The sequence below is a fragment of the Puma concolor genome, chromosome B1 (genome assembly GCF_028749965.1).
Source record: "Puma concolor isolate L17-30 chromosome B1, mPumCon1.1.hap2, whole genome shotgun sequence".
Taxonomy (NCBI): Eukaryota; Metazoa; Chordata; class Mammalia; order Carnivora; family Felidae; genus Puma; species Puma concolor.
The window spans coordinates 69,695,334-69,723,156 of record NC_141670.1 but is presented as its reverse complement, the minus strand read 5'-3'; the positions used below and the strand labels follow the sequence as shown (position 1 = coordinate 69,723,156).

At 40.6% G+C, this 27,823-nt stretch overlaps 2 protein-coding genes across 7 annotated transcripts in view; one reads left to right on the top strand and one right to left on the bottom strand.

Moving 5' to 3' along the window:
* Positions 1-14,302, top strand: part of FNIP2 (folliculin interacting protein 2) — a 131,069-nt gene extending 116,767 nt beyond the window's left edge. For 4 of the 5 annotated variants that reach the window (XM_025921636.2, XM_086703973.1, XM_025921635.2 and 1 more), the window contains 3 exons: positions 4,772-4,972; positions 8,453-8,568; positions 10,528-14,302. In XM_025921636.2, coding sequence (XP_025777421.2) covers positions 4,772-4,972; positions 8,453-8,568; positions 10,528-10,606 — 396 coding nt within the window. In that variant the 3' untranslated portion in view covers positions 10,607-14,302. The remainder of the gene's footprint in view (positions 1-4,771; positions 4,973-8,452; positions 8,569-10,527) is intronic. The other variant, XM_086703974.1, reaches the window with a different exon arrangement.
* SPMIP2 (sperm microtubule inner protein 2) overlaps positions 6,485-27,823 on the bottom strand; it is a 100,036-nt gene continuing 78,697 nt past the window's right edge. The window contains exons 4-5 of one of the 2 annotated variants that reach the window (XM_086703975.1): positions 21,725-21,911; positions 6,485-6,663 (exon numbers count right to left, since the gene is read on the bottom strand). In XM_086703975.1, coding sequence (XP_086560101.1) covers positions 6,616-6,663; positions 21,725-21,911 — 235 coding nt within the window. In that variant the 3' untranslated portion in view covers positions 6,485-6,615. Of the gene's footprint in view, positions 6,664-20,821; positions 20,991-21,724; positions 21,912-27,823 lie in introns of those variants that run through there. The other variant, XM_086703976.1, reaches the window with a different exon arrangement.

The window sequence follows — 27,823 nt, the reverse complement described above, 5'->3', positions numbered from 1 at the left end:
ATAGGGACTAGAGTACGTTTCTGAGTTGGTGAGGGAAATGATAACGTGGTGTTTTAGGAAGTTTGAGGGTTCAGTGGCCATGACTAATAGAGACAGGGGGTGGGGTAAGAGAGCAAATCGAACATGCTGAATTAGTATCTGTGCTACAAGTGTCATATACGTTTTTCTCAAGAAAACCTCCATGAATTTAACCTCACAGAAACTGTGAAGTAGGTCATCTTTTACAACAGATGTAGAAACTGAAGCCCCGGTTAATGAGCTGCTAGGGTCCTGCAGCTAGTGTGTGACAGAGGCAGTGGTCAAGCCCAGCCCTGTCTTCCTTCAGAGCCTTTGCAGTTGTCTTATCATTGCCCTTCACTGAAATATCAGAACCATGGCTCTTCTGATGACTCAAACCTTACAGACATTTCTTGTTTCTGCAAATTTAAGTTAGGCAGAAGTCACGCGTTTGTAGGTCAAGGCAGCATATTTGCGTACTCAGAGATCGACTCCAGAATGCTAAAGTTGGTATGTCGCAGCCATCTACACTCCTAGGAAACAGACCCACACATCCTTAGTGGCTGTGAATTAACCAGGCTTAACCTGTTGATTCAACAAAATGTAATAGCCAAAGAATATTTGAGAAACCTTTAAAGATCTATATAATATAAAGCATTTCATTTGTCACTGTATCTTGAGAAATCTTCACAGGAGAGTAGATTGGATAAATGAGATATTGACAACGTGGAGCTAAATAAAGACTGTTTCTTTAAAAAAAAAATTTTTTTTTAACGTTTATTTATTTTTGAGACAGAGAGAGACAGAGCATGAACGGGGGAGGGTCAGAGAGAGGGAGACACAGAATCTGAAACAGGCTCCAGGCTCTGAGCTGTGTCAGCACAGAGCCCGACGCGGGGCTCGAACTCACAGACTGCGAAATCATGACCTGAGCCGAAGTCGGCCGCTTAACCGACTGAGCCACCCAGGCGCCCCTAAAGACTGTTTCTAACTCACAGAGCAGAGCAAGGCACAAAAGGCAATGGCTTATTGCCACTGCCTCATTCCTGCGACGGAGATTGGCCATCCAGCCTCACAGTCGCCTGCAGCTCTACTGATCTGCAATGCTCTCACATCCTCCAGTCCCTGTCTGTAGTTTCTGAATTGTCTGGTCACGTTTCCGAGGGAGGCACAGGAACGGTGGGCAGCTGCCTGGAAGACATGGCGGGAGGGCATTAGGGATCAGAGGGCCGGCTGCTCTGCAGTGCCATCTGGAGTGTGAGCACTCATGGGCGGGGGGGGGGGGGGGGGGGGGCAGGCCTAAGGCAGCGGTTTTGGACATCTCAGATTATGGAGAATATAGAAACATTGCAGGCTTATCCTGATAAGAGAATTTAACGAACCCTGTGGTTTAGAAACTTACTTTGAATTTGCTTTTCTTCAGTTCGAGAGAGAAAAAGAAAATTGATACTAACAGTGTCTCTAAGGTTTATGAAGTTTTCAACCAAACAAACATTTTAAGGGGAAATGACTGTTTTTAATATTAATATTTGCTTCAGATTTTCATTCAAAACTCAAACATCAGAGGCCTCGTTTAATCTCAGACACAGTGGTTGGGAGGAGAACTTTTAAAAGGGTAAATGTATGATGGGTGTTCTGATGATATTTAGTCAAATTGACAAAGTGCCCCCCACCCCTTAAAGGGTTTTTTAATACTAAGAAGAGGAATCTTACTAAGTAATCATACTTGCTGATAGCTATTCATATTATGTGTTCCTTCTCTTAAGATCCATACGAAGCCAAAGTCTCCATCAGGATGCAGCCATGCCTTACCTCTCCTGCCCATTTCTTTTTTTTCTAGTCTCCATGCCCAAACTCCAAACCCTAAGAATAGTATATGGGTGGGTCAGGCTTTTAATAAGTGTTTGAATCTTTCAGAGGTGCCTGGATGGATCAGTCAGTTGAGCGTCCGACTTTGGCTCAGGTCATGATCTCAGGGTTCGTGAGTTTGAGCCCCACATCAGGCTCACTGCTGTCAGCCTGACAGTTCAGAGCCTGCTTCAGATCCTCTGTCCCCCACTCTCTGTCTCTGCCCCTCCCCCGCTTGTGCTCTCACTCTCTCTCCCCCTTCCTTCTCTCAAAAAATAAATAAAACATTTTTAAAAAGTGTTTGGGGGTGCCTGGGTGGCCCAGTAGGTTAAACATCTGGCTTCGGCTCAGGTCATGATCTCGTGATCCATGAGTTCAAGCGTAGGGCTCTGTGCTGAAAGCTCAGAGCCTGGAGCCTGCTTCGGATTCTGTGTCTCCTTCTCTCTCTGCCCCTCCCCAGCTCGCGCTCTGCCTCTCATTCTTTCTCAAGAAATAAATAAACATTAAAAAAAAAACTCCCTGACAGATTTCATTATTAATTACTTCTATGATTAAGATATGGCTAAGAAATTAGTGTTGAAAAGAAGGATACATGTAATTTTTTGTTTGTTTATTGTACTTCTACATATGCCTTTAAAGTAGAGCCTGTTGTAAGAGGAATTTTAAATTGAATACCAGTGCATAGGGTGTGTGTGGGTGTGTATTTCTGTGATGAATCCAAACATGGTCTTCTGGATCTTAGAGTTCTTTAAATTCTAAAAGCTTAGAGATTGACTAATAAGCCAAATTGTAATATGTTTAAACTGCCTTGTCTTTAGTGAGGTTGTGTTTTCTTTGGAAAGATGTGTATCAGAAACCTCCAGAATTATCGAAACTTAAGCTTCAACTCTCTGACCCCACAGAAGTGTAGACAAGGTCAGTGATTGAGAGCCAGTAGCCCTGGAGCTCCTTATATTGTAGCTAAAGTAGTTGCTCGTGATATTTTTATCATTTCAGCATTTCTTTTTTTTTTTTTCTTGACTATTTACATTTTCCTCTATTTCCATTTACTTTAAAAAGTGTTTATTCAGTAAATAATTGAGTAGCTACTAAATGATATAGTTAGATGGAGACATTGGGTTGTCTGGTGGATATATTCAGGGAGCTCTGTGTTAGACATTTAGTAGGTCTGAGAATGTGTAATGCTTCAGTATTTCTTTTAAGGTGCTCTTCTGTAACTGTTCGGCTGGTTCTTCTCTGTTCTGGAACCTGTAAACATAAAAGTCAGCAATACCGTGCTGTGCTAGGGGGTACAGGATGCTCATCAACTCCCTCATCTGCTTGTATAACCTGTCTCATTTTATTTATTTTTTTAATGTTTATTTATTTTGAGAGAGAGAGAGACAGAATGTGAGCGGGGGAGGGGTAGAGAGAGAGGGAGACACAGAATCCGAAGCAGGCTCCAGGCCCTGAGCTGTCAGCACAGGGCCCGACACAGGGCTGGAATCCACCAACTGTGAGATCATGACCTGAGCTGAAGTCAGACGCTCAGCCAACCGAGCCACCCAAATGCCCCTAACCTGTCTCATTTTAATTTAGTAACATTTCTCAAATGCCAGGTCCTGTGCTAGGGGCTAAGAATACAGGCAGAAAAGATTTAGTCCCCTCCTTCAAGGAATGGGCCCACCAGTTCCTGTCAGTTTGTCCCAACCCTTGGACACTTTGTCTTTAGTCTTTCCTCTGATTTCCACCTCCGATTCTGCCTGTTTGATCCAGTGATTTAAAAATGACTCATGCTGGGCTGCCTGGGTGGCTCAGTCTTTTGAGTGTCTGACTCTTGATTTCGGCTCAGGTCATGATCCCAGGGTCATGGGATTGAGCCCATGTCAGGCTCCTTACTGAGCATGGAGCCTGCTTGGGATTCTCTCTTTTCCTCTCTCTCTCTCCCTCTGCCCTTCTCCCCTGCTTACATGCTCTCTCTTTCTCTTAAATAAATAAATAAATAAATAAATAAATAAATAAATAAATAAATAGGCTCATGATCATTTTTCATGTTTGATTTTTTTAAATATATTTCTCATACCCATTAAGTATCTCCTTTTAGAATAATTGAGCCAACTTCTCTGTCCCTTTTTGTTATCATACCTGGATCTGCAGCCCTTCTAAAGTAACTCATGCTTGGAGAATCTTCCATCCATGACCTCCCCCAATGAGCCACATTGCCCTGATTCCAGGGGCTGGTGATGAAGCAGTTACACTTTGACCAGTTTCAAGACCTTAGATTTTTTATTTCTTTCCTTGACCGCTTGACCCTGTTTGCCCTGTGGCACAGTTTACTAGTTGCCAGCCTGCTTTATCCATCACTACATAGTTACCGAGAATTTTGCATTTTAAGTTATTCATCTGTAGCCATCCTTTGGCCTTTTGGCCTCATCTAGATAGTTGGTTGTGAGAGTTGATTTATGTATGTAGCACGTGGTCACTAAATAAATACTGCTTAATCATTAAAGCTGTAACTTTAAGGGAATATTTAAGTTACCCTGCCTAACCTTCTTTTGGAGAAATGGCAATAGAATCCTATACCTTATTCTAATTGTCTCCATCTTAAAAGGAGAGTTTAGTCTTTCAAAAGGAAAGGATTTTTAATATCTTGGAATATAGAGAGGGCACATACCCTTTGGCTTTCCTGTGAACATTAACAACATTTACGGTGTAACTCCTGGGTGTAAGAAAGAAATATTGATTGAATGCAGTTTTTATCACATTAAGTTTAAATGTTGAGTTGAGGACACTCCTACTATTTTAGTCACTCTAATACCCTAAATTTCTGTAGCTCCCGCTAGCAACTTCTGAACTTTTAGGCTAATGCTACCTGGAAGCATTCTGAACGTTTTGAGTGCCCCTTGGCAGTGTTGTGGAAAGTTGACCCACTGTGTTTCTCTTCCAGCATCCAGTGCTTGATGAGCCGATAGCCGAAGCTGTCTGTATTATCGCAGACACGGATAAGTGGAGTGTCCAGGTAGCCACAAGTCAGAGGAAAGTGACGGACAGCATGAAACTGGGCCAGGAGGTCTTGGTCTCTAGTCAGGTGTCCAGTTTACTTCACTCCATTTTACAGCTTTACAAGCTTCACCTCCCTGCTGATTTTGTAAGTACTTGTTCTCGTATTACCAAAGAAATATAGTTAAAAAAATACTTTTAACAATATTTTTATTATAAATTCACGACTGAAATGTATTGTTTTTAGTATAATTGGACGTTAGCCTAAGTAAAAATGGAACATGCAACATAAAACCAGCAAACAGGATAGATTTCAGTAAGAACAGTTAAAACAACACGGAGTGACACTGAAATCTTTTTGGATAAGGTATACGGTAAAGGAAATAAGGTATGGGGGAAGGGATCAAACATAAAAGGAAATTTAAATTCTTCCTTTAGAGAACTCATTAGTTTTCCTTTTTTTGGATCAACATCAAGCAAACCAGTCACTGAAGGGATTGTAGTTCCTTTTGTTCAGGGACCATTCTCATAAAATTGTTAAGGATAAAACAGAATATCATTTGTGTAAACATTTAAAATTTTGAAGTACCATACCCATAGAAGATGGTATCAGTTGTGTTCCTTTTCAGGTGGGATTTTAAAATCGATTTCATAACATTATATTAAAGGCAATAAATAGAGCCCATAAACTCCTAGAAAATGATCAACAGCTCTCCCCCAGTCACTGGAATGAATATATAAAAAATATATGTGTGTATGTGCAGAGAGACTGAGAGAACATGTAGTTTGAGAGGGAAGGAGGGAGGGAGAAAGGTCTTAAAAGTGGAAGAGAGGCTTACGGGCACATAGCTGGGAAGAATGAAAGTGAGCCCACCTTCTCTGCTGTTACCCCTACACTCGGCTGCCCTCTGCAGCATACTCCCAGACCAGAGCATCCGTTACCTCCGCACGAGGTACAGAGCTATTTAATCACAAAGTGAGAAGCTGAATATGAATTACCCACACTAACCATGAATGGAGTGGCAATTTCTCTGAGATCTTGTGACCTACCATTGCACCACAGTCCTCAGAGAGTCAAGACTTTCATGGCCTTCAAGAAGGTGATTTGAAGTACTGTGTGGTTGTTGTGGCAGTGTGGCATGACAGGGAGACCCTGCAGTGCAGCCAGGTGAAGCCTAGGCTTTGCCATTGTTGAGTTGTGATGGTGGACAGTCCTGAGCATCTCTGAACCTCAGCCGTCTCACTTGTAAAACAAAGGTAGAATCCATTCAACAAGCATGTTGTGAGAATGCTCTGAAAATTCGGTCTGAGATACTGCTTTTTAAACTTCCAAAGCACCATGCCCATGTGACATGCTTTACCAGTCAGGGTACAGCAGTGGCCAGTGCATGGCCTTTGGGATCCAGTAGTCTAGGGTCATATCCAAGCTCCGCTACTTCCTAAATGTGTGACTTCTCAAGGTCTGCATTTCTCCATCTGTAAAGCTGAGGAAGTAAGAGAACTTATCTCATATGGTTATGAAAGTGAAATTAGAGGATTCAGGTAAAGCACTTGGAATAGTGTTACATGTGATAAGTTCTCAGGAAACAGGTACTATTAGTGTGACTACTGATAATAATCAGTTTCATGAATAATATTAATGACTGACAACACCTTTTCACCAAAATCTTTATTTGGGCTTTATACTGAAGCATACTCTCGCAGGACCTCTGTCCCAGGGGGTGATGTGAGAAGCACTTATGGGTTATGACGGCCTTACTTTTGTTCTATATTTGCGGGCAGTTTTTCTTTCTAATAGCAAGCTGCATCATGCTGATTTAGTGGCCGAACTTTGCTTTTCTATAAGGAAAGAAAGATATATTCGATTTTATACTTTTTTTTTTTTTTTACTATTTTAAGTATTTATCATGTTTTCATATTTTTTTCTGTAATATATAGCTCTTATTACATTTGACATCTTAGTTATCCAAGCAATAAATCACTATAATTAATTCTTTTTACTTCATTTGGGCTAAAGTATGTTTTTTGGTTTGTTTTTGTTTTTGACAGAAGCATGTTTAGCCACTCAGTAGTATGAATGGAATGACTTATTTAACCTGACAAAACCAAGCTGAAAGAAAATTTCATTTGCAGTTTAAAATTCTCCCTAAAAATCACTTGACTGAAACACATGAGTAAATGGCTATATTAGAGCCTTCAGTATAAAAAAATGAAAGTAGCTATTTAAAATTTCAGAAGTTAAAAATTAAACAAATCCATCTCAGGAATAAAATCCCAGAAAAAGGGGAGGGCAGAGCCCAAAGTGGTTCTATATGATAATCAGACCTTTTATAAAAAAATTCTAAATGATTTGATTTTGAGTTTAGTATACATTCCATATAGACCAATGTTCTCTTTATTTCCACATTACAACATACAGCTTTCATGGGGACTATGAAAACACCATAAATTAACCATTTAAAACAAAGGATTCAACATAATGTGAATGTTCTTTTTAATATTTTATAACACTCATTAAAAACTTTGTGTTTATAAGAAATTGAAACTTAACGGGAGCTCCTTTTACCGCTTAACTCTGCTTATTTGGAGGAGCATTTCCATGAGGATTGGTGAAACCTTCCTTGCTTTAATTATTACTCTTATTAGACACTTACCAGTTGTTTTTCCTCAGCACAATACATTTAAAAGATTTTAAGCCAGTGAAAAACTGTAAGATTGCATCTCGAATACTTTTTCTATGTCACTGATCAGCCCAGATGGTCAAGATCAACATTTTCAAATGCATCTGTTAATCTTTTTACCTTGAAAATAACAGGCGTAATGGTCTAGAAGAAAATTATGTATGATGGAATTACCCTTGCCAAAGCCGTCAGGTGTCTTACTGAAGATGCTTGGATGGCTCTGCCTGCCAAACGCAAAAGCATTTGCCTCTGGTGAAAGACACAGATGGTTGCTATTCTCTAAAAAATGAAGTTGGAAACAATTCCAAGGGTAGAGATGTCCTGAGAATAATTGCCTTTTCTTTATTGTTATTAAAGACCTAGTTAAAATGCACTCTTGAGAGCAAAAACAAAAACAAAAAATTTAAAGTAACCTTGTTCCATTCACTCTACTTTTGGGGATGTATTTCGCCAAAATAATCTGAGATATAGGAAAACGACAACAAAGATGTTCTTTAAAAAATTATAGCAACAAAAACTCAGATTGCCATGTGGATAAGCAAATAATGATAATTTACATTCTCAGAAATTATTTTGCCATAAAAATTACTTTGATAAAGATTTGTTAATAACATAGGGAAAGGATTATTATAAAGTTTTTTAAAAGTTGGAAATAAATGCACTTAACGGAATGATTTCATCTATGTTAAAAATGCTTTTTGAAAAAGACTAGCAGATATGTATGAAAATCTTAATAGTCATTAGAAAAAGTAAACTGTTGTTTTATATAAACCTTTCCTTATACCTACCAGTGGTAGGGTTTGATGCAGTCTGTAATATTTATGTGTATTTGAAAGGAATGAGGTTATAGGTGTGTACTTAGAAAGGAATTAAGAGAATTCCAGCTCTTAGAATATTGGCAGAGGTTTGAATGCTGCCCCTCATCCTGAATGTTGTTGGCTCCCCAGTGCATCATGCATCTTGAAGACAGACTACAGGAGATGTACCTGAAAAGTAAGATGCTGTCTGAGTATCTGCGTGGTCACACACGAGTCCACGTGAAAGAATTAGGTGTCGTCCTGGGGTGAGTTGTGTGACGTGCCGCCGTTTCTCCCTGTGATGGGGCTGACCCTAACGCTGCTCCCACCAACCACGTAGCCTGTGTCGCCCACAACCTGCGGGCCCTGGCACCCCGCTGAAACGTCATCAGACGTGTGCCCCTGCTGCTTCCCATCTTCGTAGCTCTGACACTGGAGTTCCGGACCTGGAAACGAGCGCAGAACTTTAAGCTAGTGGTACTTTATGTTAGTCTTCTCCCTGGATTATCTTATGCTTGAAAGTGAAAAATTTAACCCTACTCGACCTGCCCATTTCTGGTCATTTCAGTAAGATGTCAAAGGCGCAGCCTCTCAGACCTGCCTTTTGCTCCCTGGAGGAGGGAAGAAAGGCCATGATCCTGGACCTTCAGGGGCCACCTGCATGTTTGCAGGGTGACAGCACTTGCCCCTCCTCCATTACAGGCCCTTTGGAGGAGGAGGCATATTGATGTTACTGATAATGTACATTGTCCTCCACAGGGTCTTTGCCAGAACTTCTCTCAGAGAAGAAATTATGACCTTTGTTAGTCTCTGCTTAATTTTTCAACAAAGAACTAACAAGAAGACACTGTGTTTATGGGGAATTGACCCCCTTAACTATGATGACGATTCCCCTAAGTTTGAGCAAGAAAAAATTGCATATATGATGTCAGCCTTGAAATTCTCCATCAAGCCTGCTAATCAAAGTATTATTTCAAGGCTCGGGTCTTTGCATTCTTGTCAGACTTTTTCATCTTTCACACCCAGGATGTGACTTACAGTACTGTGACTCTGGCATTTCCTGTCATACATTTTTTTTTCCATACTTTATTCAAAAAATATTTTTCCCTTTTTAGGCGTTTGCTTTTGCAGTTAACTTGCAACATATCTCTTTGTTGTTGTTGTTGTTATTGTTCCTAGTTTTTGTTTAGCTCTCTTTACCGGCTTCACACTTTGGTCCTGCTCACTAGGCTCCCCACTGCCAGATGTGTGACTTGTATTTCTAGGATCTTTCCCTGGCTGGCAGGTGTCCATGGACACTATTAGAAAGACCAGAAGGATTTATTTACCCCTCTTAGTAAATCTCATCGCTAGGTCCTCTTAGTGCGTGATTAGTGGGGGTCACATGCAGCCTCTCTAGCCCCTTCCCCTCCTAGTCAGAGCCAGCAGCACAAAAGGTACTGAGGAACTTCTTATGTAGCCTGAAAGGAGATCTGTAGGGAGCGTTACTGGAGAAAGCATAGAACATTCCATGAAGTAATGGCAGCTACCTTTTTAAATTTTATTTTTAATTTTTCATTTTTGGAATTCAAGGGGAAAAAATAGGACATATTCCACGGACTGAAGCAGTCCTAATTTTTTTCAGGACATTTGGCAGCATTTAGCCAGTGACCACGCTGTAGCCGCTTCTGCTGTAAGAGAGGCAGCCGAAGCCACGTCCATTTGATGCTGTGATGTCTCTTGATTCAGTATCTGTTAGTGTCACTTTGCTGTCAGAATGCTGTGGCTCAGATGCCTAGTGAGGATCTAAATCGTGTAACCTGTTGAACAAATCCTCAAGTGTTTTGAAAAAGCTCCCACCTTCATCATTATCCTAAGACTGATTTGAACCCAGGTGCAGAATCTCAGTATGCGCTCAGCAGTGTTGGCTAGAAGAATGATGAGCCACTGGAGAAAACATTAATTGTCAGGGAATATAGAAAAGTTATGGGCTTAAGATTGAGTGACCTCTGCCTTGGGAAGAACAGCCTTGTGTCCACACTTAGGCATAGCACACCAGCATCTTCCTCTGCCTCCTTGGGCGGCATCCACTGGGAGATCACAATAAAAGAACAAGTTTATTGTCTTTCCATCTCTTACTTTATCGTTAGTTTTAAGCAATGACCTGGCAAACTTGGTACCTAGCAATAATACTTTACTGTAAAATCATGCTACTTTAATATTCTTTTCTTTTTTTCAATATTCAGGATTGAATCAAACGACCTGCCTCTGTTGACTGCTATTGCCAGTACTCATTCTCCTTACGTCGCTCAGATACTCTTATAAGCTAAAGCTCAGGACAGTTCTTCCTTGGAAGAAAAAAAAAAAATCAGATTCTCAACCGAAGGCGAAAGGAGAAAGCTCTCTGTGACGTCAAAAGCATGAGAAGAGCAAACAGAAACCGTCATTCCACTGCTTTTGTTTTGTTTTGTTTCGTTCCGTTGCTTCAAGTGGATGCCTCGTTGGACGACTTAGGTTTACTTGACATAATGGCATTTGTGTTTTTCACGAATACTTTTGGCCTTTTGTTACCCATGAATCAACAGAGAGAATGACTTTTTTGGTAGGAGAAGACATAAACACTACACTAAACACTAAGCTGTCGGTCCAGAGCGCCTGTGTGTTCGGGCAGAATAACGACAAACGACTTTGGAGCAGGGGTAACCAGTGTACGTACCATTCCAGTAGGAGAATGTTTCAGAGTTTAGGCGTGAGCTCTCCAAACGGGAGAAAGTGTAACTTGCTATCCTAAGACAGTCAGAACAAGGTGTCTGGATTCCAGGGCAGGATTTGCTTTTTACAAAAGGTGAAAGAAAGCAAGCCGCATTGTGCTGTCTTCCCGTCTGGTGGCCATAGGAGTTACCGCCTGACGCCAAACAGGAAAGAGGATCGACCGTTGGGAAGAGAGTGCTTTAGGGACCCACTGTTTTCACATCTTCTTGGAGTTTACCTTGTTGCAGATGCAGCCACAGGTAGGTTAGAGATGGACTGTTGGTGCAATAAACCCAGGAATCAATGTAGCATCTTAATCTCATCAAGATGTAGTTCATAGCTGCAGAGTGCACAGTCTGATACCATATATTTTATCCTCATACTTTAGAGCTTTCAGCGGCCTTTTTAAGAGAGGCCATTTACCAAAGTTATTCCTATGAGCTCAAGAGTGTTTCTGTTGCTAAATTCTTCCAGCCGAAGCCACTTTCTTCCTAAATAGTTAATACAAATGACTATTTCTACTTTAAAAGGCACAGCTGGCCTGGTGGGAAATGAAACCTGCAACAGTTCAGGATGACTAATGAAAGTAATTAGTTTGTACATTTATAAACAATCCATAAATGATCTAAATTTTTACATTATCATCTCTGTGCCTTCTAATGCCTAAGCCCTTTTCAAAACACCTCTCCAGAAACTAACTTACCCATTATAAAATCTGTCAAAATGAAGGATTGTTTATTAGCATAGTTCACTTTAAAAAAAAAAAAACACCTTAATTTTTTGTTAATGTAAAAGGAACTTTACTTAGTGTACTGGTCATGAACTCTGACCATGTCAGAGTGTGTCCCAACATCCAAGGTAAAGGAGGAGAGTTTAAAAATATTGATTGTTAAAAGACCGGTGCTAATCTAGCCAATCAGAAGATTGTCAGCACCTTGCAGATCTTGAATACAGTTGATTATAACCAGGCTCTCATTTCCTTAACACTATTTTATAAATTAATTCCAGTCTTTTTCATGCATCCATTTGTACCCAAGATTATGAAGTAACTTTCCTTCTAGGGCTTAGAATGACTTCAGATTTTTTATTTGATACAGTCCTGATTCTGAACACCAAGTGACATAAATTTGTTTCTTCTTTTACAAATGCAAGTTCATTATGCAAGTACCAATGGAGAAAAATGGGTGTAATAATTCTTTAGGAATAGGTCAGAACTGCTACCTTTTCTTCTCTCTCTCTTTTTCATGATGTGAAATGTAGGTGGGTGCATTAAGGCTCTTAATAAGATCTTTAATTTTTATTTTATATCTTTCTTTCGTAAGATTGAAGTTTTCCAGCCTTTTTATGTTTTTCTCATCCCTTTCGTCTAACATCTGAGTTTGGTGTTCTAAAGTCTCTATCCATGATGTCACTGCTTGTTGTTATGTTACCCAGAGAATGAACCTCACCTGTGGCTCAGCTCACTCATCATTTGTTTCTCGTTATTTGTGAATAAATTATAATAGCTGACATTGTATCATTTCCATCTGCACCAGTTTAGAGCATTCCCCTCATCTCTGTTTCCCTTTTCCTTGTTTACACGTTTTGAGCACTTTCCCTCATCCACCACCTTCCACGGTTTCGTAGAAAATAACTAGATACAGAACCAGTTTCATTCAAAATGTGTACGTAGTGGCATGTTGAAAATTAGACCCACATAGGGGGAAATTGGGCTTTAAATGGCTGATTCTAAACTCCATACATAAAAATTTAGCCCAGTTGTCTCAAAGCCTGAGAAAATTTAATTTGCCTCTGAATCTACTGTTCTAAAACTCTCTCTTGGAAAATGTCTGTTGGAAACTACAGGTGGGTCACATGTGGGGGTTGTCTCAGTGACACTCAGGATTCCAGTCAGAACCTAATCCTCACATCTATTGCCTACAAAAACAGACCAAGAATGTTGCTGCTCTTTTATAATCTTCCTCTAAATAACATTCAAGTTTTCTTTGTCTTAAATTCAGCCTCTTCCCAAAAGTGGAAAAGAAAAAACTCTCATGGAATTGTGTTGAGATACACCCACTCACACCACCCAGTGGCTTCATTCTGTCTTAGCCCAAGAGGCAAGAAAGGGATCCCACCCTCTCCCAATGCCCACTTCAAGAAAAAATTAAAATTAAAAAACAAAAAAAAGAAAAAAAAAAGAAAAGAAAACTACCTCAGTTGACAGGATTCCACCTTTAGGGTTTCTTCAACTTTTAAGTCTTACCTGTTGAGTGTAACTTTTGTAGCATCTTGCTTTTTTAAGCAAGCTAGTGAGGCATGACAGAGCAGAAGTGTGTAAATGTTACTGTGATGGACCTCTTTCTAGCATGTTGCAGTTTTATTTTTAATAGATCGACGAGTGATATGAATGTAAAGATAATTGTGTACGTTTAAACATGACAATGAAAATTTAAAATGTAGCTTCCATACTTGTGCATAATTCCAAAGTATTTTATTTTTATCAGTGTTAAATAGCTTTTTGTACAGGCTTCAATCCATTTTTCTGAAGTGTGCTGTTTTTTAATAAAAGTAACTATAATCTTTTCACATCCCATGGAACTGCCGTTTACACATCGCAACTTTTTAAACTTAACCATATTTTTCAAAAGTAACTTTTTTGGAGGGAGGAAAGTCCCTGCTTGCTAAGTGACACTAAACTGTCGTTTAGGCTCTTATAATTAGGTCCTGAGATTTTATAAAAATTTAGTCTGTAGCTTTTTAGGTTCTTCACTAGAGTTGGTTGTACATAAAAATAAAGAATATAAAGCGGCCCTAAAATTCTTTTAAATGTCTGGATTTTCCCACTAATATGTACTTTTGAAAGTATTTTGTTCATGCATACTTTCACCATTAAATTGAAAAAGTCTTTAGCTTCTCTTGGTAAATGTGAACCATTTGTTTTTTTATTGTGCTGTGGGGGAGGGGATATTTTAATATAATATTTACCTAAATCAAGCAGCCCCCATCTGAGTGTTAATTTTTAAATGTCAGAAGTTTGATGACTATATATCTTGGGAGCAAGGTTGCAATATGCTTACATTTAAGTGGTGTTTAAAAAAGGAGAAAATTCTGGGATTTGTTATTATTGAAGCTCCGGTAAGACAAATTGATAGGTCTTTATATTTTTGATCAGGTAAATAGATATCAGTGTCAATGTATAGAAATTTTTTCTTAAAACTTGTTCATGTATTATTTTGATCCATTTTTCTGTGGCATTTGGTGCAATAAACCTTTTGAATTTATCTTGAACATTTTCCTGGTACTGCATGTGGTTTGTTACATTTAATCTTGGAACTTAAAAACCTAGAGGTCTCATTTCCATTAGTTCATGCTGAAACAAGTTGGTAATATATGTCAGTGATTTTCAGCAGGGGTGTTTGGGAAATGTAGGGACATTTTTGGTTAGCATAATGGTGGGTGACAGTTACTGGCACATAGTGGATGGGGGCCGAGGATGGTAAGAGAAAGGTCGTGTAATGTACGGGACACCCCACGGAAGGAGAGCTTGTCCCACCTCCTGCATGACTTTTATAAATGTTCTGCCGGACAGTCCTGTGGGTGAAAAACCTGTTTATAATTATCTAGACTGAGAATTTAATTCTGCTTTACGTAAAAGCACAATGTGTTTCTCACATGATTTTAATATATGCTGAATTTTCCAGGAATGCCACTGTTGTATAAATCGAGGGAAGACTTTACTTTGTAAGATTCAGAATTTTTACAAGAATTAACATAAATTTGGAAAACAACCTTACCGACCGCTACTGTATTCATGAATTTGAGTCATTTGTACATCTGTATCCGTCTTCCTTTGTAATTGTAGCATTCCTGCAGACGGCATATAGATGTAAGATCTGCCTGCTCCGTTACATTTCCTGTTCTGATCTAGTGTTTCAATGTCTGTGTATTAAAATATATTTTAATAGGTTACTTTTTAAATAGTACATCTAGGGCATTATATTGGTGTGTTATAAATTATGTGTGGAAGTAGGTTATATTCTATATGAATTTTATTTTAGGAAAGTAAAGGGCATTATATAATATTTGCTATGTAAAAGATGAGGTCATTCATATATATATATATATATATATATATAAAGTCTCAGAAAAAGAAAATGCTTTTATGTATAATTTTTGTAACATACATAATACCATACTGAATCATGTCATCTTAAAGACCATAGGGAGAACTAACATTAGGTATCTCAAACTCCCTTATTGATTAAATGAAAATTTCGAAAGTGTTTCCCTACTCCCTCAAGCAACTTTAAAATCATGCCATTGGTAAAGAACTTAAGCACATACATACATACATGCCGCCTTGCTTCTCAGTTCCCTGGTGCCTAGACTGTTCTGTCAGGTGCGTTATAGAAAATCCCCACACCTGGATGAGATGGGTACTGTGACAGTTAATTTTATGTGTCAGCTTGGGTTAGGCCATGATATCCAGATATTAGGGTCAAACACCAGTGTGGAAGTTTCTGTGAAGGTATCTTTTTAGATGAGATTGAGATTTATTTTCTAAGCTTGGTTGATATATTCTTTAATCCTTATCAATTCACTCATCCATTCAACAAATATTTCGGTGCTAGGTGCTGGTCAAAGTGGAAAAAGCAGTCCAAGTGAGATCTTCCTGGTGGCCAAAGGGGCGGGTTGGGGGGGGCGGTTCTGCATTATAGACTGAGCACCTATAATAACCTATGGATCAGGGATCAGGCCGTGCCAGCTACCTGAGAATCTGGAAACCAGGTTGGGAGAGGGGAATGCCTCCAGAGGGGGTGGGAGGGGGAGGTTGCTTAAAACATGTCCCACTTTGGGTTGTATTAGGTAGGACCTGGTTTTCAGCAAGGAGATGAAGGTTCAGGGAGGTGACTGACAAAATTGCTGTTTCTCCCTACGTGTTTGCTACTTGAGGGCTGACTTCCCGCAGGGCATTTCCACAGAGGGCGTTGGAGCTACCAATCAGGAAAGTAACAGAGTCCTGCTAACAAGTGAGTCACCGAGCCCAGAGCTGAGGCAGGGTGGGGCAGGGACGAGGCCGCAGACGTCGTCTGCCTCTAGCAAAACCGTAGGTTACAGGCTTCGCACCTGCAGACCCGTGTGTCTGATCAGCAACCCTTCTCCCTTCCAAGGTCCACGTTGTCTTCTTACAGCTTCCTTCTTGTAGACTCCTTCAGTTAGCATGGCCCGTGCTCCAGATGCAGGTGGTGTCTTTGGACAGGGTGAAGGTTGGCTGTCTGGGTTCAGATCCTGACTCGGCTGCCTACCAGCTATGTGACACTGGACAAGTTTCTCAACCTCTCTGGCCTCGATGATCACAGCTGTGAAATGAGGGTGATAATAGGTTCAACCTGCTCTAGGATCCTGAGGATCCAGATGGATACTAACGACTACAGGGCAGCACACCTGGCTGGGCTGCTGTGCGAGCAGGGTTCTTTCCCCACAGAGGGGACAGACCTGAAGAGCCCATTAGGTTGGGGCACGTTGTGCTAGTCTCAGTCCTCACAGCTAACTACAGGCTTTGGGGAGAACCAATGAGCAAAGAAATGTACGCCCGCCAGGTAAAGCCAGGGAAAGGGGGAGGGTCTCAGGCGAGACAGGAGGCGAGGGGGGTCGGACAGAGACCCAAGCACAGTCACAGAGGTTCCTGCTCCTGCTGTAGTTCGCTCCCCGCCCCAGCCGGGCCCTGCCTGGTGGCCAGTACTGAAGCTCCTCTCACAGAAGGGGGCTTCGAGCATGCAGACTGCTCTCATCCCAAAGCTCCCCTGCCACAGACTGCATCCCACGCCCCAGCCCCAGTTCTCCTGCCTTGGGCCAGAGCTGGGGGTGGAGTGGGGGGAGGGGCTGAGGCTAGCGCTCTGAAGAGATTAACTTTTAAATGAATAGATTCAGTAAAGCAGATTACCCACCATCACGTGGGTGGGCGTCATCCAGTCAGTTGAAGGATTTAAGAGATTGAAGTCCCCAATGAAGAGGAAATTCTGCCTCCAGACTGCCTTTGGACCTGAGCTGCAATGTCACTCTTGCCTAGTCTCCAGCCTTGTTGGCCTACCCTGCCCATTTTGGATCTGCCAGCCTCCACAGTCCTGTGAGCCAATTCCTAATTCCTTAAACTCAATCAGTCTGTCTATCTGTCCATCTTTGTGGTTCTATGTCTCAGAAGAACCTTGGCTGATACAGGTACTTCAGATATAAGTAGGATGATATATATTATGACCCCCCCCCAAAAGCAGTTGGGTGGTCAGAATATTGTCATGCCAAATTATAAGAAGCAGGCTTTAGTGGCGCCTGGGTGGCGCAGTCGGTTGGGCATCCGACTTCAGCCAGGTCACGATCTCGCGGTCCGTGAGTTCGAGCCCCGCGTCAGGCTCTGGGCTGATGGCTCGGAGCCTGGAGCCTGTTTCCGATTCTGTGTCTCCCTCTCTCTCTGCCCCTCCCCCGTTCATGCTCTGTCTCTCTCTGTCCCAGAAATAAATAAACGTTGAAAAAAATAAATAAATAAAAAATAAGCAGGCTTTGAAGCAAAGATCTTTAGCACAGTAAACAGTACAGGCAGCAGTTATCCTGTAAAAGCTGAGATACAAGTCCTATATAGTCTTTGGGTATATGGGGCAAGGGAGATGTGGGAGGATAGGGAAAGTGTGTTAGAAATAAGCCTCTGAGGGGCACCTGGGTGGCTCAGGCAATTAATAAGTGTCTGACTCTTGGTTTTGGCTCAGGTGGTGATCTCACGGCTTCTCTGTGGGTTCGAGCCCTGCATCCGGCTCTGTGCTGACAGTGTGGAGCCTGCTTGGGATTCTCTCTCTGTGCCCCTCCCCCATTTGTGCTGTCTCTGTCTCTCTCAAAATAAATAAATAAACAAAAAAAGAAAAGAAAAAGCCCTCTGAGATGGCAAGGAAGGAGGTAGCACTTCCTTCACAGTGGGAGCAAAAAACGCCCCCTCCCTGTAAGGATTAACCCCTGCAGTGCTGTGTTAATTCCTAGAGCCATGCATCTTGCTCAGCTTTCTTAGTACCTTCAGTCAGCATTTATCATCCGTCCCCCTTTCTCACCTGCACGTTCTCAATCTACAGACTATAGTCAAAGTGTAAACAAAAATGGTTTCTCCCTTGTTAAATTTTTGTTCTGTGTCTTCCTGCCCCCTCTTTATCCCAAATTTCTTTTTCCGTTGGCAACTAAGTGTTTTATAGGGCACTGGCTTCTTTGCAAACTACTCATTCTCTGCGTGTTGCCCCCTACCCTGCCCCCACCCCTCATGAATTCTGCGGTGTTCTTTGGCCTCCTTCTCTTCCCATGGGGAGACCTGTTGAATCTGCTACTTTCTTTGTGTCTCAGACGCATCACCTCTTCTCCTTTCTCTTTGCCTTCTTTCAGTCCCTCTTCATTTCTCAACTGAGTTCCCAAAATGCCTCGGAACTCCTCTTTCTGCCATATCAAACAGTTGTAATCAGTCTTCCAGGCTGATGTCTAAATCCCTCCAGAAACGAAAGTTTAATACTGTTACTTCTGTTTGAAAGCCCAGCAAAATCCGAGCTTGTTAGCACCATGCACTCAAACAACGCAGCTGGTTCCTCTTCCCCAGCCACTTCACGAGATACCCTCTGCGTGCTATTTATTATCCAGCCATCTTGAACCACACGCACTTCCCCAAAGGCACTACACGAACATTGCCTTTGCCCTGCCTGTCCTTTCTTGTCTCCCTTTCCCCTGTGGTCCAAGCCCCTCCAGTTCCTAGCTCAAACTGCAATTCAAACCTTGCTGCTCAAGGTCCCAGACTAGCAACAGCTGCATTGCCTAGAAGTTCATAGAAATGCAGACCCCAAGCCCTGTCCCAGCCCGGCTGAATCAGAATCTGTGTCTTTATTCGGTCCCTAAGTGATTGATACGCACATTAAAATTTGAGAATTACTGACTTTGGATTCAACGTGAGTGAACAGATGAGGGACAGAATTTACCAATCACTGAGATTATGTCCATGTATTGGAATGAAAGGGGGTAATGAGAACATTTGCAAGCAAAGAAATGAAATAGAAATGGATGGTGCTAAAAGTGCATGTAATATACACGTAAAATTGACAACACTTAAGTGGCTATTACTTATGTGAAAAAAAAAGTTAACCAAAAATCAAGAAGGGAAAATAACATAAACTAGAAGATTGAACTTTAAATTAAAAAAAAAACAAAAACAGGGGGAAATACAGTAGAAGAAACAGTGTAGAAATTTGCCCCATATGTAAGAGCATTTTTAAAGAGCATTTTGTTTTGGATAAATGTATAAAGAATGATACATAATGTTAAATATCATAAATTGTACTTTTAGAAACATTGTAATTAAGCTCCAAATGTAGATTTATAAAGATCCAAACTCAAGAATGTGAATATAAAATATCCCATTTTCAACCATCTATCTTCATGAGAAAAGGGATTTCCCTCAAAGCTCCCCAGTACCATTGACATTTATTTCATTGAGGCTGTTTTCAGTACATGGTTTTGATTCTTGCAGCATAAAATGGAAAATGTGCTGGCATCCCAGGTAAGTGTAGCAGTGGTAACCACTCATTGGTGGCTGGTGTAAAACATTATGTTAGAGGCTTGACACATGTTATATTCATTATTGGCTTTTGAATATATAAGAACAGTTGCTTCAAGTCATTTTCACTGAAGAGGATTTACATGGGGGGGGGGGGGCAGGCTTGAGTACTTGTTGAAGTATCATCCACAAGAATCCTGTGAGATGGTCCAAAAACTGGACATAGGGAACAAGTTTCTAGTGTATATCTAGAAATTTAGAAGAAAGACTAGTTTATAAAAAGAAAGATTATTTGGGGTGATATAGTATTTTGTTTATCTCTGGAAGGGAAAAGATGTGTCCAAGTGATTAATTAACCTTACTAACAGTGAGTTAAACTCTCGTCAGGTGCCTCTTTGATGTGAAGCACTGAGAATGACATGATGTCACTTAGCTGAGGTTCCTGCCCAAAACACATAACCAGAATCTATTCATGAGAAACCGTCAGATAAACCTAAGTTAAGAGATATTCTACAGAACTGGTCTAGACTCTTCAAAAATGTCAGTGCTATAAAAGACCAAGACTGAGGAACTGTTCTAAATTGAAGGAGACATGGGGACTAAATGCAATATGTAATTCTAGATTGGATCCTGGATGAGGAGAAACTACAAAAGACATTATTGGCTCAATTAATAAAATTTGATTATGAACTATAGATAATTACATTGTATCAATGTTAAACTCCCTAAATCTTAGAATTGTACTGTGGTTATATGAGAGACCACCTTTGTTCTTAGGAATATACCCTGAAATGTTTAGGGGTAAGGAAGAATCATGTCTGCAACTTAACCTCACATGATTTGGAAAAACAAATGTACACACACACACATTTAGAAAGCATTAAAGCAAATAAACAAGTGACTGTTCTCGATAAAGAATATCAGAGTTCACTTTGTACTATTCTTGCAACTCTTCTGTAAATTTGAAATCATTTCAAAATAAAAAGTCTTAACACATTTTTTTTTTTGTTTGTTTGTTTTAATGCGCAACTCTCCATTGGATTTAGTGAATGATAGAAGGAGACATTTGGGATTGTTTAATCCATGATTGCTCTAATCCTACACAAAATTAGTTCAGTGACGGAAGGTAACTAACCCAACCTTCATCCACACACACTACAATAAATCATTTCATTTGGAACCAGCCCAAAAATCAGACCACAGAGGAATGTTAGCAGCTGAACTGCTCCCTTTTTTAATACAAAGTTCCCCTGGGGTCAGGATCTACCAAGGAGGACTTCCATGGCTCCTTCACAGAATGTTTCAAATAGATGTAATTAATTGCTAATGAATCAGATCTCTGGTGATGGAGGGCAAGCAGTCGTCTTAGGGAGTTGGCAAGATTCTTTGATGGAGCAAGGAGACTGTCTTCATGTAGGAAATAGGAATCTTTGGATTAATGAGAGCTATCCCATTTCCTTTCTTTCGTGGAAATGAGACTCAATATGGAAATGAGACTCAATATGGAAATACTGGATTACTATAAAATGCATTGTGCTGTGGAATTACGCAAAAGGACCCTAGGAAATAATTATTCATTTGTATATACTTACACATTCTTTACTTGATTCTTACGAGCAGTCTTATCAAATATTCTGTACAAATGCTAATTCCCCACTTCACTTACAAAAAAACCCATATAGAGAAACTATGCAACCTGCTCAAGGTTTCCTAGATAGTAATGGGAAAAACTTGAATTTGAACTGATATACTGTTTTAGGAAGTGTCACAAAACAGTCTGCAACAGTCTTGACAGGACTTACAGATTTACCTCCATTTCATACGCTGAGAGCTTTCTCAGCTTTTGCAAACCAAGGAGAAGGCTATTTTCTCCAGGTTCACCTGTATGTTAAATAAGCACTTGTAAGGATTGAAATCTACAATATCTTGTTTTATTTAGCTATAAAATGGGAATAACACCCAGCTACCCACAGTATGGGCATTACTGTGGAAATCCCATATAAATTTCAAAATGTTCTCACGGGTTAAAAGGAACCACAAAACTGATTGTTTATCAGTATTACTATTAAATAGCATTCTCTAATTCATGTTGAAATAATTTGATGTTTTCTATGATGATTCAGGAAAGCAAATGATCGTACCTCCTTTCTTGGTCGCTTTGGCAGCTTCGGTTGTTTGGAAGCTCTTGGCAATTCTGCCGTGCTCTGCCTGACCAGGACAGCCGCTTTGGAATTTCTTTGATCGGTGTTCTCATAATCACCCATATGCCAGGCAATAGAACCACGACTGAATCTTCCTTGCATATCCATAATATACGGTTTTGGTTGCCTGAAACAGGAACAAATTGGTTGGTTCTCAAATTGGAAAGATCTAGAAACAAGGTCATTAGTTTCCAGAGACTTGAGATTTGTCTGTCTTATGATTCAAGATTTGTCTGTTTCTCTTGTGATTCGAGAGGATTTCTAGCCATGTGGCTTGACAAAGCTAAGGACCTGAGCCATCAGCCAGTGTTCTGAGAAGTTTCTGGACTCTGCCTAGGCCACTGCCTAGGCCACTCCAGCCAGCTGCTGGAGGCTCAGGAAACCACCTCCCAGGATAGATACCTATCTAGGAACCTTGTTCATGAATTCACCCCTGTATCATGACTGCTCCTCGTGTCCTTCAGAGCCATACATACAGGATGCTCAGGGAGGCATGTTCAAGCTGAGACCTCATGAGACCTATGAGTTCTGCAGGACATGGTCTCTCTATCTTGAGATCTCAGGGGAATTCAGAAAAAAACCTAACTTCATGATTCCAGAGTCTGACATTGGACAGTATTGTTAGAAGAAAGATCTACGCTTCATTCTCTTTCCCCATTGAAATCCTGGTCTAGGTTCCAACATCCCTAAATTAGAATACTATCTAAGTCCTGCCTTCCCATTATAAAGGGCCAGTTCTGAGGTGCCTGGATGGCTCAGTCAGTTAAGCATCCAACTTTGGCTCAAGTCATGATCTCACAGTCTGTGAGTTCAAGCCCTGCATTGGGCTCTGTGCTCACAGCTCAGAGCCTAGAACCTGCTTCTGATTCTGTGTCTCCCTCTCTCTCTGCCCCTCCCCCCGCCTCACAAAAATAAAAAATAAACATTGGAAAAAAAAAAAAAAAAGGCCACCTCTGGGGAAAAAGCAAAAAGGATCCTAGGATGGGATTTACCATCTCATTTGGAAGCCTGTTGTTCTGGAGAGCCTCTTGGAGCCCCTTACCCCACCATTCCTCTGCCTGGGGACTCAGAACCTCTTGGCCACTGCAAATTTCCTTTCCTAGAATCTGAGGTTTATGGGTTCCCAAGTTCTTTGCACCAAGATCAGTGGCACGTTTGTATTACCTTCACTCTTTCAAGAACATAGGTGCGCTTACTATGCCCGGCACCAGAACGAGGTGCTGGGGAGACCGCAATAATAGAACAAAGTGTCTGTTATTATTATAGAGCTTATATGCCAGTATGGGAGGCAGACAACAAACAGGCAAGTCAGATACTTAGGAAGTATCATGAAGACAAAAGCCAGATAAGGAATAGAAAATGCCAGGCATTTTCTATTTTTTTTTTTTTTTTTTTTTTTTTTTGTGGGGGTAGGCTGAAGAGTGGGAGGTATCCTTCGAGCAGGGAGCTAACTGCAGGGAAAGAGCCAGCAATTGTCCCAGTGCAGGGGGTGGGGGGAGGGGCCAGACACTCCCTTCCACTCCCTAGAATCACAGATCCCTGCACAGAGAGGGAGCTGACCATGTCATTCTCCAGCAACCCTCCACTGACCCCCCATAGCCTTCAGGATAAAGTCCAAATTCCTTAGCACAGCACACAGGGGTGTGTGATGTTGCTGTTTGTTTTTTGTCTGTTTTCTTTTTTTAAATGGTCTGCCCACATGGGCCTTTCTGGTCTGTCTGTGCTCAGCCCATCCCTCCTCTCAGACACCCACACAGTGCTGCATTGTGCATGCACCCTTTCCTCTGGGAACTCTGAAGAAGTCACGCTTTCAGACTTTCAGCCTTGTGCTTCAGTTTCTCCTTTTGCCTGTAATTCCCTCCCTCCTCCTCTCCTGACAAACTGCAGCCAAGACTTTAAACATCACCTTTTCTGTAAAGACTTTCCTTATTCCTGTCAGGCAGCCATTTTTCTCCTTTGATAGTGCATTGTATTTGACTTTTTTGTAGAAACTATTAGAATATACCTAAATGTCTATGCAGCCCTCTCTCTCCCTCTGAACTCAGCGCTCCTTCCAGAGCCCAGCATGTTTCTCGTTCATCATTGGACCCCCAGTGCTCATTACTTGGAATGACTCATAGTTGACACTCAACTAGTCTGTGGTGGACGAAGTAATGAGGAAGGGGGGAGAAGATCAGAGCTGAGTTACTGCAGAGGTTCTTTCCTGCCCACTCCCCTCCAAGTGCCTGCCAGCCTCTTCTCCCTCTTGCCACCAGCGGGCACGCAGAAGCGGATCCCTACAGTCTGGTTTGTCCACGTTTTGTTATTTAGAAACGAGATTAATAGCTGGGAATCATTTCAAGAAAGTTTAAAGGACTAGCAGTCGCTAGTGGGTAGAATGTATGAACAGGTATTGTTTATAGTTTCAATTAGCTTGATTAATGATTCATAGGAGAACTACTTCATGCAAATGTGCCACATTTTCATTAAAAATAATACATTACAACCTGAAACTAGTATTATACATTATGTTAACTAACTGGAATTTAAATAAAATCTTGAAAATTTTTAAGTAAAAATAACATATGCTAGAAGTAATTATACCAAATAGAAAAGGAAAATCCTTGCATGCAAGCAGCCTTCATTTCAGTGCTAAAATATTTTATAATCTTCTATTTCAAATTCAGAATATCGTACATCCCCGAATCTTGAATCCCCAGGAGCAATGGAAAGCTAAAAATAAGTTGTAATCCAAAGATTTTGAAGAGCTTATAAAAACAATAGTCACATCAACTATGGAGATATATACACACTATATTGAACTTAACAACCGAGCCACAAAAGTCAAAAGAGGTAAGCCAAGGAGCAGAAGGTTTGGCTCCAGAGGGGTTTGGAGAATGAATGGTAGGCCATCATCAATGATTCCATGGTATACAAACACAGAGCAGCCAATACAAACACAGAGACCCCAAAATAAATAAAACCAAATATTCTTAGTGTAACAATCTTACTATTAGTTCTTATATTAAGTAGGCCCCTAAGGGTCAGATTTATTTCTTTTTGAAATAATTTCAAGCTTGCAGAAAAGTGGAAGCACAGTAAAAAAGCTTTTTTTTTTTTTTCTGAGCAATTTAGAAGTACATAATTGACATGATATCCATCATTCCCAAATACTTGAGTGTGTTGATTCCTACAAATAAGGACATTCTACATAATTTCAGTGTAACGGTCAATGTCAGAAGGAAATCAGCACAAGCAATAAAAGCAAAAATAAACAAGTGGGACCACCCTAAACTAAAAAGCTTCTGCACAACAAAGGAAACAATCAACAGAGTAAAAAGACAACCTACAGAATGGGAAAATTTATTTGAGACCATATATCTGCTAATGTGTCAATATCCACAATATGTAATTCATACAACTCACTAGCAAAGAACAACAACAAATAATGCACCCCCCCCCCAAATGGGCAAAGGACCTGAATAGACAGTTTTTCCAAAGATATACAAATGGCTAACAGGCACATAAGAAGATGCTAAACATTATTAATCATTAGGGAAATGCAAGTTAAAACCACAATGAGATATCACCTCACGCCTGTTCGAATGGTCATCATCAAAAAGACAATAGACAAAAAATGTTGGTGTGGATGTGGAGAAAAGGGAATCCTTGTGCTCTGTTGGTGGGAACGTCAACTGGGACAGCCACTATGGAAAAGAGTATGGAAGTTCATCAAAAAATTAAAAATAGAACTACCATATGGTCCAGCTATTCTATGTCTGGGAGGATATCCAAAGGAAATGAAAACATTAACTGAAAAAGATAACTGCTGTCCCATGTTTATAGAAGCATTACTTGACAATAGCCAAGACACGGAAACAACCTTAATGTCCATCGGTGGATGGAAGAATGAAGAAGTTGTGGTATACATACACAATGGAATAAGCTTCAGCCATAAAAAATGAGGAAATCCGGGGCGCCTGGGTGGCGCAGTCGGTTAAGCGTCCGACTTCAGCCAGGTCACGATCTCGCGGTCTGTGAGTTCGAGCCCCGCATCAGGCTCTGGGCTGATGGCTCAGAGCCTGGAGCCTGTTTCCGATTCTGTGTCTCCCTCTCTCTCTGCCCCTCCCCCGTTCATGCTCTGTCTCTCTCTATCCTAAAAATAAATAAACGTTGAAAAAAAAAAAATTAAAAAAATGAGGAAATCCTACCATTTGTGACAACATGAGTGGGCCTTGAAGGCACTATGCTAAATTAAATAAGTCAGACAGAGAAAGACAATGTGTGATCTCACTTATATGTGGAATCTAAAAACAAAAACTACCAAACTCATAGGAAAAAAAAAAGAAAATCAGACATGGAGGCAGAGGCATGAGTGGGGGATGGGGAGGGGAGATTAGAAGAAAGTAGTCCAAAGGTGTAACCTTCTAGTCACAAGATGTAGAAGCACTAGGGAGGTAATGTGCACCGTGATGACTATAGCTTAACACTACTGTGTGGTGTATAGGAAAGTTATTAAGAGAGTAAACTCTAGGAGTTCTCATCACAAGGAAATTTGTTTTTCTCTTTTTTGTATCTACATGAGATGCTGGATTTTACCTAAACCTGCTTGGTGATCATTTCAAAGTATATGTGAATCTAACTATCATGCTCTACATCTTAAACTTATGCGGTGATGTGTGTCCATTATTATTCCCCAGTGAAACTGCAGGAGAAATCAGAGGAAATCAGAAAATTAACATGTTTGTACTGCCACTACCCAATCCTCAGACACCATTCAAGTTTCCCAATAACGTCCGTTTTGCAAACGGATCCATTTAAGAACCACACATTGCATTTAGTTTTCTCATCTCTTTAGTCTTAAATCTGGAACCCTTCCCTGATATTCCTATGACTTTCACACAGCCTTGATACTTTGGAAGAACACAGGCCAGTTATTTTGTAGATGTTCCTCAGTTTGGGTTTATCTTATGTTTTCTCTTGACTAGATTCAGGCTATGCATTTTGGGGCAGGAATAACACAAAATGGCGATGGTGTAACATCCTATTATTAGCGAGATTCACTAAGGTCACTTGGTTCAGGTGGTATCTGCCATGCTTCTCTTTTGTAAAATTACTTTTCTCTTTTGTTTTTAGTATTTTGTGAGAAAAAGCTTTGAAGTTATGTAAAAACCTCATCCCGTGTCAAATGTCCAATTAATTAACATCAGTTTGGACTCATGATTTCCTATTTTATTCATTGGGTTATAATCCACTCGTAACATTCATTTTCATGCTCAGGTTGTTCCAGATTTGGCTAGAGAGAACCCTTTCAATCTGGCTTCTGTGTCCTTATGACTGCTCCCATCATTCTTCGAGCACTTCCTTACTTTTTTAGCAAAAAAAAAGATGTTCCAGGTTCATCTATCCCTTCCCCAGCTCTGGAACAATCCATTTCTTGAAGAAGCTCTGGTTTCCTTTAATGGAGAATGATATTTAGAAACCAAGATCCGGGTATTAGGTATTCCTCTTAGTGTTGAGGTATCACTGTCACACAACCTTCTGAGACAACATTACACAGGGTGCATTAGAGGGTTTATTCTCATTTTCTCCCTTTACATATTTGTAACTCACTTCTCCTACGGTGGGAAACCCGATTCCCATTCTCTTTATGTATTTACCTATTTGCTCAGTCCTCCCGTCAGTAATCAATGTCTCATTGCTACCACCATCCCCACCTTGTACATGTTCTCCTCACCCCATTTGGGATTCAACACTCCACTCTAGGATACCCTCTTGTAGCCTTTATCACCCTACTTTGTACCATCAAAGTTTGTCTCCTACCTTTTTGTTGAAAAATCCACATTTCAAATCACATAATGCCAATTCTACGCATGAGATTTCTTTCCCCTCCCTAGGTCTTGTTGTTGCTGTTTGTTGTTTAAGTGATTTTCCTGGACTACTTGTCTAAATTTTGTCATGTGTGCCTCCTGAATTTCCTGCCCAGTTAGCTCGGTGATCATCTACTGATTGGATAGAAATTTTCTTAGATGTCTCAAATCAATATGTCTTCTGGCCGTT